The sequence below is a fragment of the Mobula hypostoma genome, chromosome 1, assembly GCF_963921235.1.
Source record: "Mobula hypostoma chromosome 1, sMobHyp1.1, whole genome shotgun sequence".
In the NCBI taxonomy this organism is placed as follows: domain Eukaryota; kingdom Metazoa; phylum Chordata; class Chondrichthyes; order Myliobatiformes; family Myliobatidae; genus Mobula; species Mobula hypostoma.
The window spans coordinates 218117348-218133736 of NC_086097.1; the positions used below are offsets into that span (position 1 = coordinate 218117348).

The 16389-nt window shown below is 40.9% G+C and overlaps 1 protein-coding gene across 3 annotated transcripts in view; it reads right to left on the reverse strand.

Moving 5' to 3' along the window:
- The window catches only part of arfgef1 (ADP-ribosylation factor guanine nucleotide-exchange factor 1 (brefeldin A-inhibited)), a 211658-nt gene that overhangs the window by 11162 nt on the left and 184107 nt on the right, over nt 1-16389 (reverse strand). For all 3 annotated transcript variants that reach the window (XM_063064730.1, XM_063064749.1, XM_063064740.1), the window contains 3 exons: nt 15804-15960; nt 13566-13705; nt 8539-8707 (listed from right to left, as the gene is read on the reverse strand). In XM_063064730.1, coding sequence (XP_062920800.1) covers nt 8539-8707; nt 13566-13705; nt 15804-15960 — 466 coding nt within the window. The remainder of the gene's footprint in view (nt 1-8538; nt 8708-13565; nt 13706-15803; nt 15961-16389) is intronic.

A 16389-nucleotide genomic window follows, 5' to 3' on the forward strand; every position in this document is an offset into this window, starting at 1 on the left:
AGCCTGATGGTTGAGGAGTAATAACTATTCCTGAACCTGATGGTGAGCCCTGAGACTCCTGTATGTTCTTTCTGATGGCAACAGTGAGAAGAGACCGTGTCCTGGGTGGCGGGCATCCCTGATGATGGATGCTGCTTTCGTGCGACAACGAGAATGCTTAATGACGGGGAGGGCTTTACCCATGATGGACTGCACCATATCCACTGCTTTCTGTAGGATTTTAGAATTGGTCCATTCATACTTGAGCAATTTAGTAACAAAAGTCTAATAAGGCACAGCAGTGCTGTCCCAAGAGAGTGCTGTAATCACTGGAAGTGTAATCTTTCAAATGAGATGTTAAACTAGGGCCCAGTTACTAAGGGTTTCCTGGTCTCTCAATGCCTTCATTTTGAATAATAATAGAAATATAATTTTCAGTCTATTTTCTGAAGTTCATTTCTCAATAAACTTAATTAGTAGACCTTGTCACTATGACAAGAATACCTGTGGAAGCCTGCTGGGTATATTGTTGTTTAACCTACTTACTTGTGCCACAAAAATGGGGGAAAAAAATCACCAACGCAGGAAACCTGAAATAAAAACTGAAAATGCTGGAAATGCTCAGTAATCATGCAGTCGCTTTGGCAATGAAAACACAATTGTCTAGTGTCTGAATGAGTTCTAATGAAAGGTTATTGCAAAGAGACTTTATTTTTGTAGAAGCTCCGATTTGCTGCAAATCTCTAGCAATTCCTGTTTTTAATTACAACAGCAACCTCACTTCAAAAATCAAGTCCACTGGCAACAGCAGTTTACTGGCCTGTTCAATAATGGACATAAAGAATGCTGCATAAAATATTGTTGGAAAGTACAATATAACAGATTTGGATTATGATTTTCATTCTGAAATGTACAATTTGTTCAAACAATTTCTAAAACAACTTTGATTCCCATACTTATGTCATCTGTAAATATAATCCATTGACTAATCACAATGTTCATCAGAAGTACGAAGTAATTGAAAGAGTGCAATATGGAGAGAACAAGAGCAACCAAGGAATGGATTTTATATCAGACATCAAAAGTTCAACTATTTTAGAACTCTCAATAATACTTCATCTCAAAGATGAGATTTTAACGGGTAACATTTGGCATTGTGTACTATATGTGGAGCTCAGAATACTGGATGCATGGACTTCCGTGAAGCACATAATTGGAAAACTGTATTCAACAAAACTGAGTTACTTTTGAGGGCATATCTAGGAAGGCCAAAAGCTGGGTACTGGTGAGGTAGGAGGAGGAGAAGATGGCAGCGCGACGCAGCTTGCACGGCCACTCCGGTGAATGATATCTGTAACCTGACAAGTAGGGTGCCGTGCACAAGCCTGATTTGATGGAAACAGATGTGAGAGAACGGAGGAACATCTGGAGAAACTTCTGAAATGCCTTTTTCGCTGCCGCTGTTGCTGTGTGGTCCGGAATCTATGGAGGGGAAGGCCCCGAATCCTCGGCTTTGCTTGTTGCTCGGCAGCCAGGATGGGGTCGATCTTATAAAGGGCTTGATCTTTCTGCCTGAAGTGGTCCTGTATGGATCAGGATCACAGCATGCAATGATAAAACAAATGCCAGATGGATACAAACCTTTGTGAGCAACCAAAACTGAGAAGGATGGTCTGAAGTCCCTCATGTTTGACAGACTGAATGGTCTGAGCAAGATTAAGGCAGGCCATGGACAACTGTTGCGTCTACTATCTGTACCTTATCAGTTTGTTTGTGAGAATGTGGTGAGTGTGCATGTGGCCGATCGATCGCGTGGTAAATCAAAGGGCTTCCTATGCGCAGAAGACTCTCTTTTAGGAGTGAGGTTTTGAGTGCAGATGTCTTTCATCAAGGTGGGCCCAGTTTGTAGCTCCCACACTATTTGTTGCCCAGGATGTATCATTACTTGCATGACTAAGTAAAAATGTTCACTCATACTATCCATTGTAGTTCTTGCTCTGTACAATATGTAACATTTTGGCAATGAGGGGCAAAATAAGATACATCTATTGTGGGCCACAGCACTGGCAAAGCTGACCACTGAACTGGGCTGCAATGAAAGACGACCTTCCTAGATTACATCGCACTCCCACCAGTTTTAACACCAGCTGCAAAGCCCACTCACTTAAGCTATCTTCACAAGACTAAACGTAATGGCTTAGGAATGCAAGTACAAAGGTACTGAGCAAATTCAAAGAAGCAATGCCTATCTAAACGTTAATTATTGGAATCCAAGATAGGAGGACTCAGGAAAACCTCCAGTCCAAAAAGTACTGTTTGTCCTGGGACAAAGTATGCTCCGCAGTTCAGCACCAGGAAGCAGTCAAGAGAGGCCTTAGACAGATTCAGTCACACCCATCATCATTCAGACAGTACTGGAGCAAGAGCCCACTCCCGAAAACATTGATGTTTCCCAGTAGATATCGACTCACAGCCTACAGTCTCCAGAGGAATCATAAAAACTTCCACAGAGATGCCATTGCCATAGTCATGCTCAAGTTGTCCGATTGCAAGCGTCAAAAGACAGTCTGCTGGTTCAGTCAGAAGGTAGACCATCTCAAGAAGGTGTGCTTCACTAAGCAATGCGCCATGAGAAAACAGCATAATTCAATCACACAAGGAATCATCCAGAGCGAAGAAGTGGAAGAAGAATTTTCCAAACCCATGACATGGGCCACTGGTTACACTCACAGTGCACAACCAGACATGAAATTTGGATGGATACCGAGTCAGCCATCACTGGTTAAGCCAATTGTCAGTTTCTGAAATTGCGACGGCTGAACACAAGTGTTTTGCAGCTACACTGTAGGTAAAGTGGTGTCTTTTTAAAAAAGGAGGGAGAGAGAAACCGGGGAATTATAGACCGGTTAGCCTAACGTCGGTGGTGGGGAAACTGCTGGAGTCAGTTATCAAAGATGTGATAACAGCACATTTGGAAAGCAGTGAAATGATCGGACAAAGTCAGCATGGATTTGTGAAAGGAAAATCATGTCTGACGAATCTCATAGAATTTTTTGAGGATGTAACTAGTAGAGTGGATAGGGGAGAACCAGTGGATGTGGTATATTTGGATTTTCAAAAGGCTTTTGACAAGGTCCCACACAGGAGATTAGTGTGCAAACTTAAAGCACACGGTATTGGGGGTAAGGTATTGATGTGGATAGAGAATTGGTTAGCAGACAGGAAGCAAAGAGTGGGAATAAACGGGACCTTTTCAGAATGGCAGGCAGTGACTACTGGGGTAACGCAAGGCTCAGTGCTGGGACCCCAGTTGTTTACAATATATATTAATGACTTGGATGAGGGAATTAAATGCAGCATCTCCAAGTTTGCGGATGACACAAAGCTGGGCGGCAGTGTTAGCTGTGAGGAGGATGCTAAGAGGATGCAGGGTGACTTGGATAGGTTGGGTGAGTGGGCAAATTCATGGCAGATGCAATTTAATGTGGATAAATGTGAAGTTATCCACTTTGGTGGCAAAAATAGGAAAACAGATTATTGTCTGAATGGTGGCCGATTAGGAAAAGGGGAGGTGCAACGAGACCTGGGTGTCATTATACACCAGTCATTGAAAGTGGGCATGCAGGTACAGCAGGCGGTGAAAAAGGCGAATGGTATGCTGGCATTTATAGCGAGAGGATTCGAGTACAGGAGCAGGGAGGTCCTACTGCAGTTGTACAAGGCCTTGGTGAGACCACACCTGGAGTATTGTGTGCAGTTTTGGTCCCCTAATCTGAGGAAAGTCATCCTTGCTATAGAGGGAGTACAAAGAAGGTTCACCAGATTGATTCCTGGGATGGCAGGACTTTCATATGAAGAAAGACTGGATGAACTGGGCTTGTACTCGTTGGAATTTAGAAGATTGAGGGGGAATCTGATTGAAACGTATAAAATCCTAAAGGGATTGGACAGGCTAGAGCAGGAAGATTGTTCCCGATGTTGGGGAAGTCCAGAGAGGGGTCACAGTTTGAGGATAAAGGGGAAGCGTTTTAGGACCAAGATTAGGAAAAACTTCTTCACACAGAGAGTGGTGAATCTGTGGAATTCTCTGCCACAGGAAACAGTTGAGGCCAGTTCATTGGCTATATTTAAGAGGGAGTTAGATATGGCCCTTGTGGCTACGGGGATCAGGGGGTATGGAGGGAAGGCTGGTGCAGGGTTCTGAGTTGGATGATCAGCCATGATCATAATAAATGGCGGTGCAGGCTCGAAGGGCCGAATGACCTACTCCTGCACCTATTTTCTATGTTTCTATGTTTAGGGCAGAAGTGGTTCACCAGGAGGATCTGTTTCTCTTACCCATGCATGTGGTCAGGGAAAGCCAACAGCCTGATGTGCTGGGCAAAAATTATATTTAAAAGATGCATCAGTGCTATCCTGCATCAACAGTATTGTGGGAAAACCCACACTGAATTCTCTATTGCAAAGACACCAGTGGGTTTTCCAAGCAGACGCTCTGAGTCAGTATCGTAGTCCTGTGGCTAAATTCAAGTTTTAGGAGAACTGTCAGTAGAAGTTTTACAAGGGCAGCCCAGTGCCATATGCGGCAGGCCCAAAGGTAGAAGAAGAACTTGATCGACTACAGAGAGCAGATGTGATATATCTGGCTGTCACAAGTGCAGAATTTAACGAGTTTGTTGAGAAGAGTAGTATTAGGCACCTGACAACAACTCGTTATCACACCCGATGAAGTGAGCAATGCAAACAGTGAAACGAAGCCTTTGGAAACAAACTCAGGGTGACTTGATGACAAAATTAACTATTTCCTTTTCCATTACCACAGGACATTTACAGTGACAGGTGTGTAAAAAGGGCCCGAAGGATCAATGGGGACCCAAGTCATCCCAACCACAAACTGTTGCAGCTGTTACCATCCGGGAAACTGTATCACAGCACAAAAGCCAGGACCAACAGGCTCCGGGACAGCTTCTTCCACCAGGCAATCAGACTGATTAATTCACGCTGATACAATTGTATTTCTAAGCTACTGTTCTGTTGTATATCTTATTGTACATACTATTTACATATATGAATTACAGATTCTGAATTCAATTCAATTTACTCAAAACGAATTTACAGGAGCATCCCCTACCAAATTAGTGTTTAAGTGCACCTTACGCACCACATTAGATCACCAACAGCCAGTGGTCCAGGAGCAAATTTGCTGCAAGTAAATGCTTGATGCCAGAGGCCAAGTTTACACATGCACCTTGCAGGAAGAAAACTGGCTACCGGCAGACATATGGCATTGTCATGATCAAGTAGGAGAGCTTGAGCTGACAGACAGATGAGTTGTCAGGCGACATTTGGATCATATAAGCCAGTGAACTGATGATACACAAGTATCCTCTGCTGTTGAAGTCAGCGCCCCAGCAGGTGAACCAATTGACACTTCTTCAAGAGAAGAGGAGATTCATAGTGCATTGCCCTCAACATCAATCAATCAGAAAGGCACAGAGAAGCAACCTCCCAGCGGTGGTCCACAAGGGTGTGATGGCCAGTTGACTGTTACCAAGCAAGAAAGACATGTCATCATTTTTCTCAGTTTACCTCACTTATTCACTTCCTCTGTGATTCCCATGTATGTGGAAGTGGGGGTGGCGTGGGTTAGTCTAAGGGATGCATCGTATCAGTTCAATTGTGAGGATGTGGCTGATCGTGCGATGTATCGATTGGACATCCAATGCACAGAGGACTCTCTTTTGGACGCGGGCTTTCAGGTATCTGCCTTTCATCACAGCAGGTCAGATTCGTAGCTTCCACACTACAAATTACTCAGCATGTACCGTTACTAACACAACAGTTAAAAACTTCCAATACTACTCCATTGTAGTTCTTGCTCCGTGCAATATGTAACACTACCTACATTTCTACTGACCAGCAGATGGGATTATCACCATCTTCTCTAAGTCTGACACCATCTTGATTTAGAAAAGATAGGACTGGGATCAATCTGGTTTAACTAGCTACCCAAACTTGCTGTTCCATACTAACCTTTTCCAAAGATAAGTGGCCAGTTTAATTAGTTTCCCATACCAGAGAATTGCTTTGTGAAAAGCAGTGGGCTACAATGATGACTAGGCCTTGGGTGTCCGATGTGAGGCTTCCCCCCCCCCACCCCCAGGTCAGCTAAAGGCCTTTAGTAACTCACTACTGTCAAAAGTGGCTGATAGTAAGAGACATTTAAAAATGATTCAAATAGAATTAAATATTCTATACACTACCCCAGTAGTGCATGTCAAGCACACACCACTCTCTATGTAAAAAAAATCTAACTCTGACATCCAGATGCTACTAAAACTCTCATGCTCTGTTTGTCTGTTTGTGACCTCCAATTAGCACAAACGGCGCATTACAGCAGCACTATTTTTGGCTAAATCGACTTAAAATGTGCTAATTTACAGAATGCAGGCAAAGTTCAGGGTTATATATTCGTATAAAATTGCTTACTCGCCAAAATCAACAGCCCCGCCATCACCTGAGAGCCGATGTCAGCCATGATGGAAACCGCGACGCAACACCACGACGCATGCACATGGCCAGCCTCAGAAGTGACTCACGATGCTCACTGCAGCGAAAAAGGGCAGGGCAGCTCTATTTCAAGCAGTCACATTCTGCTTATCACCATCAGCATGTGAAGGATTGGGACAGATCAAACTGAGACCCATCAATAAGAGATAATTAAATCTTATTGTAATGACGTACTTCAAGACACCCATCAAACCCTTTGCTGCAGTCAAAGGACAGTGGTGACTATATCACGTCCATTTAGGAGAGCGCCAACCACATCATCAAGAATAATCAGCATCCTGGAGGCTTTGATGTTACTGCTTCGTATCTTCTATCCAGCATTAGGGTAAAAAAAAATATGGTCAGCCTAATTATGCTGTGTGGAAAGAGAAGGGGGACATTATTGTCAAGAGGTGACACCAAACATCATTGAGAGGTGGAAAGGAGAGGGAGAGAACAAGAATCGGATGAGGCCAGGGTCGCACGACTCCAGGATCAAATAGTAAGGACAAAAAAGTTGAGAGAAGAAGAGACAGAGGAGGAGAGGCATGCACGTCTCCAAAATGACAACTGGCATAGAATGAGAAGAGGCGAACAGACAAAGGAGCTGAGAAATGCACATCTCCAGGATCAGAGACTAACAACAAACAGAAGAGGTGAAGAGACGGGGGCTGAAAAGGCTACATGTCTCCAGAATGACAATGAGAGGCACAAGGGTGGCAGATCAACTAGACATGATGCCATCAAAAGTGTCCTTCGTTAAACGAGGAGGAGCTATATTTGCCTTGCTACGCGTCATTCTTCTTTCATAAACTGAGGTTTTCTTCTTCAATTTCCAAAGCAAAGCGATACCAATAGCATTCAGGAAAATTTAATTTAATGTTCATTCTAGTCACATCAGACTGCACTACCCTTCTCTCAAAGGGTGCCCCAACAGGTCACCCCATTGTCTAGTCTCCCCTAAACTTTCCTCTACTCACCTTAAACACATGTCCTTTGTTATTGGCCACTTCTGCCCTGGGAAAAGGCAGTGGTTGTCCACACTATTTATATCTCTCAAAATCTTATAAACTTCTTTCAATTCACCTCGCAACCTCCATCATTCCAAAAAGAAAAGCCCTAGCCTTGCTCATTTTTTCAGTGTAAGACACGTTCTCCTTTTCAGTCAGTACTCAGATAAATCTCCACTGCACCCTCTCTAAAGCATCCACATCCTTCCTATAATGGGGTGACCAGAACTATACATAATACTCTCAGGGTTTTGTTACCTTCATTAAGCATCAGGTAATTGTTTATAAATCAAAACCTCATAATTTCTTAAAAACCATGAAGATATCCAAAGACTGCTGGTACAATGTTGGAAAATACAATGGTAGAGATTTATCTTATCCAATGAAATGGACTGAAATCCATCCCATTTCCCATTCAGCTTAAATGTGCCAAATATCCACTTCAGTGTGAAATTTTGGTACCAAAGCAATTGTAGTTATTGATTCAAAGAGATACAACATGAAAGAATGCCTTTGGCTCAGGCCAGCAAGCACCATTTTCATGCTAACCATAGCCAATTAATATACAGTGAATTTAATATCTTATTTCCTTCTCATCCTCTCATCTTTGATACACTTTTTAAAACACCAGAATATTTTTTATCCTGACAACAGAACGCAACATGTATTGGCTGACATATAGTGAATTTTTTGGTTATCTTTGAATACTGTGATATATCCTATCTTTTCATAAAATTTTCACAACAAATTGGCATATAACATCAACTTATCACATCAACTCAGATTTAAAGTGATTGGAATTAATATTGCCATGAACTACATACAGAATAAGCATTTTACCACTAACATACTACATCACTGCTAATGATGAGCATACTATGAAACATTTTGTATTAATGGCCACTTGCAACATAAACTGGTAGTTATAACATGGATGCCAAAGCCATTTCTATCAGCAGGGGTATGGATAATTTCAACACATTCAAGACTCATCACTAACCTGCTTTCCATAGTGCAGTTCTCTGTTCATTATTGGAATTAAAAGACTTGGCAAATCGATGAGATTCTAATAGACAGTCAAGTAGTTTGAAAAGTTGCTTTGAAGTTAGATAATGATACATTCCTTGGTCTTGCTTTTCAACATGCACGTCAGCATCTATTACATCTCTCTGTAAAATGCAAGGAACAGAAATGAATTCACTTATTTTTATTAATATTTTTACTAGCTCATTGATACAATCATGGCTTTGAACAATGAGAAAGTGATATTCCAATGAATGAAGTGTTCATAACTTTTATATTCTCCAACAAATCACACCTCAGAACTAAAACTAGAGTTCTGCTTTTCAGTCCATTTGTTGAATGAAAACCATTTACAGCACTCTTCCACTATAATTTGAATTGGCTATCGATACACAATTGGATATCAATACACAAGATCCTTGCATAATTCATTTGGCCTTTTGCACACTGTTGGAATTTTAAACAAGATCAAATAACTGGCAGCTTTACCAGCAGGTACAGCATTGTGAAAATGGTATAAAAGTTCACTAATCATTAACAGCATTGGTGCGTGGCTAAGTGGTTGAGGCATTCGTCTAGTGATTTGAAGGTCGCTAGTTCGAGCCTTGGCTGAGGCAGCGTGTGTGTCCTTGAGCAAGACACTTAACCACACATCGCTCTGCGACGACACCAGTGCCAAGCTGTATGGGTCCTAATGCCCTTTCCTTGGACAACATCAGTGGTGTGGAGAGGGAGACTTGCAGCATAGGCAACTGCTGGTCTTCCATACAACCTTGCCCAGGCCTACGCCCTGGAAACTTTCCAAGGTGCAAATCCATGGTCTCATGAGACTAATTAACAATGTTGGAAATATTGCTAACCTTGATGCAAAAGTACAGGGGATATACTAAGGTAATAAGCTGCACTAATAAACCATATTTTGTGTCCTTAGGCCATTCCAAAGTACCTCCAATTTTACACATTTGGTGTAGAACACATGCAATTCCTTCTAATTATTTAAATGAACCCACTCCACTGCCTGTTTAAATCTCAAATTAACTTCACAAAATGATGATCTCATTTAACTTGAAATTTAAAGTTGCATTCATGATCTGGCAATCTGCACAAACATCGTGCATGATTCATAAAATAGAGCTTTGATGCATACCACATTAATGTAATTTATTTTTGTTGTTTTGCACAGGCCACATTCAGACAGGTTGTGAAGGATCTACAGCTTCTGTGATTCATTTCTCTGGCCCGTGATTCTTGTGGGATGGTTTCTTGTTAAATGCACTCATTTATGAAATGGTTGTATTTGCAAAATCTTTTATTTCTATTTCCCTAAACATTATGTCTATAGTAGATCAGGTGTGTAACAAATTAAAGATAAATTATAATATAGGAACTGCTTCTCTCATCACAAGTCTGTATTTTTGCACAGTAGGGGAATTAAGGGGAAAAGGTAGGTAGGTGGAGATGAGTCCATGGCCAGATCAGCTATGATTTTATTGAATGGCAGAGCAGGTTTGACAGGCCAGATGACCTACTCCTGCTCCTATTTCTTATCTTCTTATTTTTGTATGTGTTTTGGCAGCTAGTAGGAAATGAATTGGCTTCTATACCCAACAAGTTAAATTAAATTAAGCCAGCTGATGAGAAAAAAGGGCATGCAAATTTATAAAAACTACTTTAATTCATAAACTTGTAATTCAAGTTCCTCATCATCAGACCCTTGTGGAACCAACCAATTTAACATCATAATCTAAAATAAAGTAAGTGGTTGTCCCTAATGTAATATCAAACCCACATCAGTCAGGAATATACATTAGTCAGGAATCCTACAGGCAGGAATTACTGACATTTCATTTGTGCAGAGTCAGTAAAAGTTTGCCAACAGTAACTACTTTTACTGAATGCAGTTAAAAAAGAGTTACAATAATTGAGATATTATTACATTACTTCCCTTTCGGTGACTCCTGTAAGTCCTAATGATTATATATCACCATACAAAAAAAATCAAAAATTCATCACTTTTAACTTACTGTAGCTTTCTTTTACCAGGTGCCATCTTTCATTATAATGTTGAAATACACTGAGTGATGAACAGCCAGTTATAAAGAGCTTACCAGATTATAAAATGCTGCATAACCTATCCTTTACTGTTCATGGGCATGGAAGGTTTTGGGTGACCTCATATTGAATGTAAATGATCTGACAATTGAACTAACCTCTGTTCTTAAAGACAATTTTTCCTCAATGGTTTAACTTATTTACAGGTTTGCTTTTATGGAGGGCTTAGAGGGCTTGTCTACTGAGTCCTTATGGGTGGAGCTGAGAAACAGGAAAGGTATGGCCACATTAGTGGGATTGTATTACAGACCACCTAATAGTCAACGAGACTTGGAAGAGCAAATCTGCAGAGAGATAGCAGGCAACTGCAGGGAACATAAAGTTGTGGTGGTAGGGGATTTTAATTTTCCATACATTGATTGGGACTCCCATACTGTTAGGGGTCTAGATGGTTTCGAGTTTGTAAAATGTGTTCAGGAAAGTTTTCTAAATCAATATATAGAGAGACCAACAAGAGGGGATGCAATATTGGATCTCCTGTTAGGAAACGAATTAGGGCAAGTGACAGAAGTCTGTGTAGGGGAGCACTTTGGTTCCAGTGATCATAACACCATTAGTTTCAATTTGATCATGGACAAGGATAGATCTGGTCCTAGGGTTCAGGTTCTGAACTGGAAGAAGGCCAAATTTGAAGAAATGAGAAAGGATCTAAAAAGCGTGGATTGGGACAGGTTGTTCTCTGGCAAAGATGTGATTGGTAGGTGGGAAGCCTTCAAAGGGGAAATTTTGAGAGTGCAGAGTTTGTATGTTCCTGTCAGGATTAAAGGCAAATTGAATAGGAATAAGGAACCTTGGTTCTCAAGGGATATTGCAACTCTGATAAAGAAGAAGAGGGAGTTGTATGAAATGTATAGGAAACAGGGGGTAAATCAGGTGCTTGAGGAGTATAAGAAGTGCAAGAAAATACTTAAGAAAGAAATCAGGAGGGCTAAAAGAAGACATGAGGTGGCCTTGGCAGTCAAAGTGAAGGATAATCCAAAGAGCTTTTACAAATATATTAAGAGCAAAAGGATTGTAAGGGATAAAATTGGTCCTCTTGAAGATCAGAGTGGTCGGCTTTGTGCGGAACCAAAGGAAATGGGGGAGATCTTAAATAGATTTTTTGCGTCTGTATTTACTAAGGAAGCTGGCATGAAAGCTATGGAATTGAGGGAATCAAGTAGTGAGACAATGGAAACTGTACAGATTGAAAAGGAGGAGGTGCTTGCTGTCTTGAGGAAAATTAAAGCGGATAAATCCCCGGGACCTGACAGAGTGTTCCCTCGGACCCCGGGACCTGACAGAGTGTTCCCTCGGACCTTGAAGGAGACTAGTGTTGAAATTGCGGGGGCCCTGGCAGAAATATTTAAAATGTCGCTGTCTACAGGTGAAGTGCCAGAGGATTGGAGAGTGGCTCATGTTGTTCCGTTGTTTAAAAAAAGGATCGAAAAGTAATCCGGGAAATTATAGGCCGGTGAGTTTAACGTCAGTAGTAGGTAAGTTATTGGAGGGAGTACTAAGAGACAGAATCTACAAGCATTTGGATAGACAGGGGCTTATTAGGGAGAGTCAACATGGCTTTGTGCGTGGTAGGTCATGTTTGACCAATCTGTTGGAGATTTTCGAGGAGATTACCAGGAAAGTGGATGAAGGGAAGGCAGTGGATATTGTCTACATGGATTTCAGTAAGGCCTTTGGCAAGGTCCCGCATGGGAGTTAGTTAGGAAAATTCAGTCGCTAGGTATACATGGAGAGGTGGTAAGCTGGATTAGACATTGGCTCGATGGAAGAAGCCAGAGAGTGGTGGTAGAGAATTGCTTCTCTGAGTGGAGGCCTGTGACTAGTGGTGTGCCACAGGGATCAGTGCTGGGTCCATTGTTATTTGTCATCTATATCAATGATCTGGATGATCATGTGGTAAATTGGATCAGCAAGTTTGCTGACGATACAAAGATTGGAGGTGTAGTAGACAGTGAGGAAGGTTTTCAGAGCCTGCAGAGGGACTTGGACCAGCTGGAAAAATGGGCTGAAAAATGGCAGATGGAGTTTAATACTGACAAGTGTGAGGTATTGCACGTTGGAAGGACAAACCAACGTAGAACATACAGGGTTAATGGTAAGGCACTGAGGAGTGCAGTGGAACAGAGGGATCTGGGAATACAGATACAAAATTCCCTAAAAGTGTCGTCACAGGTAGATAGGGTCGTAAAGAGAGCTTTTGGTACATGGGCCTTTATTAATCAAAGTATTGAGTATAAGAGCTGGAATGTTATGATGAGGTTGTATAAGGCATTGGTGAGGCCGAATCTGGAGTATTGTGTTCAGTTTTGGTCACCAAGTTACAGGAAGGATATAAATAAGGTTGAAAGAGTGCAGAGAAGGTTTACAAGGATGTTGCCGGGACTTGAGAAACTCAGTTACAGAGAAAGGTTGAATAGGTTAGGACTTTATTCCCTGGAGCGTAGAAGAACGAGGGGAGATTTGATAGAGGTATATAAAATTATGATGGGTATAGATAGAGTGAATGCAAGCAGGCTTTTTCCACTGAGGCAAGGGGAGAAAAAAACCAGAGGACATGGGTTAAGGGTGAGGGGGGGAAAGTTAAAAGGGAACATTAGGGGGGGCTTTTTCACACAGAGAGTGGTGGGAGTATGGAATGAGCTGCCAGACGAGGTGGTAAATGCGGGTTCTTTTTTAACATTTAAGAATAAATTGGACAGATACATGGATGGGAGGTGTATGGAGGGATATGGTCCATGTGCAGGTCAGTGGGACTAGGCAGAAAATGGTTCGGCACAGCCAAGAAGGGCCAAAGGGCCTGTTTCTGTGCTGTAGTTTCTATGGTTCTATGGATTAGTCATAATGTAATTTGCTCTTTCACTCAATTTTTAACCAACAGCAGTTTTTTTCTACCTGAGCTGCTGCCAAGTTCTCAGCATCCTCCTTTTTGCTGGTTGCAGGAAAGAACACAATATTGTCGATTGTCTGAATTAATTCCAGCTGGACGACACATTTGATGAGGAGTGCAGCAAACAATTTTTGCTCTTGTACTTCTATGGGAAGGAAGTATTTGATTTAATCAACCATGATTTGTTATTTTGATCAAATGCAACCAAGAATATAATCAAATATAATTAATCATTAAATAGTCAATGCATTATTTAACAATCAGATATAACAATATACTGTACCACAGTTAATTCAGTAACATCTCTGATTCATAAAATGACATAAATGCAGAAAAAAACTCTTGGTCACTTCACTCAATAAATTGCTACAATTATGAAAAATAACTGAAAGCTTGGTCTGAAGTAATGTTTTAGGGAAACAATTTGGAGTTTGGCTTATCATCTAAACTTTCAGTGGTGGGCTGAATAAATTCAAGGATAAGGAAGGAACCAAAATTGGAGGACAGCAAATAACTTTGAGATTTACAGGACTTGAGAATATTGCAAAAAATAGGTAAGAGCAAGGCTACCTTCAAAAACATAAACGAGAATGTTGAGTGTGAGACGCACATCGACCAGGAGCTGACTATAGTTCAACAAGCCCAGCAATGATATTCGAAAAATCCTCTGACATGAGTGAAACTACTTAAACTCTGCTATTCAGCACTTTCAGGAGCTGACAAGCCACGGTTAATCAAGAGTTATATTATCTGCGTGGCCAAGTGGTTAAGGCGTTTGCCTAGTGATCTGAAGGTCACTAGTTCGAGCCTTGGCTAAGGCAGCGTGTTGTGTCCTTGAACAAGGCACTTAACCACACATTGCTCTGTGATGACACCGATGCCCAAGGGAAGGGTCCTAATCCCCTTCCCTTGGACAATATCAGTGGTGTGGAGGAGGGAGACTTGCAGCATGGGCAACTGCCGGTCTTCCATACAACCTTGCCCAGGCCTGCTCCCTGGAAATCTTCCAAGGCGCAAATCCATGGTTGCACGAGACTAATGGATGCCTATATAAAAAATATTATCCAATAAATACATTGTTTTACAAAAGCATAATAATACAAGAACATTAAAGTACACAGAAAATAAGTACTGGTAGCTCCACTGAGCTCTTACCAGCAACAACAAGCAGTAACCTTGTCACAGGGTGCAACTATCACGAGCCAGACAACTCCGATGCTGGACACAGTTACTTGATGTCTGTGTTTAACAAATCTGTTATGTTGCAGAATTTCTGACAGCATACCAGATTGCTCAGTGACAGAGAGTCAAACCCTTTCTTGCATGAGCGGCAGGACCTTAAGTACAAGATAAATTCTGCGATAATGGAGCTACCTTTGTTTAAAATAACTTTCATGCTGATTATCAAGTCGACTTTGGACAAAAGGGCAGCTCTTATAACTTTATTAACTCTATACTAATGATTTCATCGTTGCTCCCAAGTTTTCTTTTCAAGACCTCATTCATGCTGTACAGGTCCAAAGGAATCTAGTATCTCTCATTATGCCCAATCCACATTCTGAATCTAAGCAGATGGGTGGAAAGTACAAACAATAAAATAAGTATTAAAATAGCCTTAAAATAAAAGTTTAAATTGATGGTTGAACAGCATTTGTGAGGACGAGTTAATATTCCACATTAATCAACTTCCATCACAAACTTGTGGAGCCCTGAATAGTGGGCAGGGAAGAGATAATGGGAGAGATAATGTTGCACCAGAACGGTGAAGACTTCCAACATTCCCTTTGCTCTCTCTGTCCCTTCTCACTTCTGCAACTTAAAAAAAGCTTGTTATCTCACTCTTCCACTTTCAATGAAAGGTTATCAATTCATAACCTTTTCTCCCTCCACAGACGTTGCCTGGTAGGCTGCCTGCTTTTTAGCATTTTTATGTTGACTTTCTTATAACCACACTGAGGGAAGAGATCCTAGTTACACAAGCCTGCAGTATTAATATTTTAAACATCTGTACATTCAGAGATGGTTTAGTTATGAGAAGTTGAAATGAGGAGAAAGCTAATTTCAAAATAAAATTACACTGTTAATTACCCATAGTTTCTGTAACAGAAAACTCTAACATAAATTTGTAAGGTTTCATATTCTAGCAAAGAATCCTTTGTGCCCCTTATTAAACTCGGCAGAAAATCCATCACATAAAACCAACATTAGATAGCAACTTCTAACTCTGTTTGCCTGTGACTTACTTGATGATGTCTTAGATTTAGCAGCATCGTCACTGGCATTGGATCCAAGACTAAACTGGCTCTGACGCCAGTCTACAGGATTCTTCTCTGTGCTGGTCACAGATAGCTGATCTTCACCCTTACTTAGGAAATCCACAGATTTTTGAGAAACAGCATCCTAAAACAAAGGTAAACATAACTGTAGTCAATATTATATTAAAGCAGTATATCAAATAGCAATTTTGTATTTATAATTTATTTAAATTGCTAGATTTATTTAATTTTATACTCAAGTCTCCACATAAATGTTGCTATACACCTATCAAAATGTATACTATTAATCTGGAAGATTTGATGATGGTCTTAATGAAAACTGACACTTTAGCATAAGTTATGCACTAATCAATTGTTGAATGCTCCATTTTAATATTATCTATTACATTCAATACATTAGGTGCACATTTCAAAGAAGTCAATATACTTGAACATGTACATATAATACCTTATTCCAAGGGCTTAACACTTTAAAATTTACAGTATTTCAGAACAATAGGAAAGTATCCACTGAATTATGTCAGAGAACTTCAGCTGAAAACCTCAGCTAATC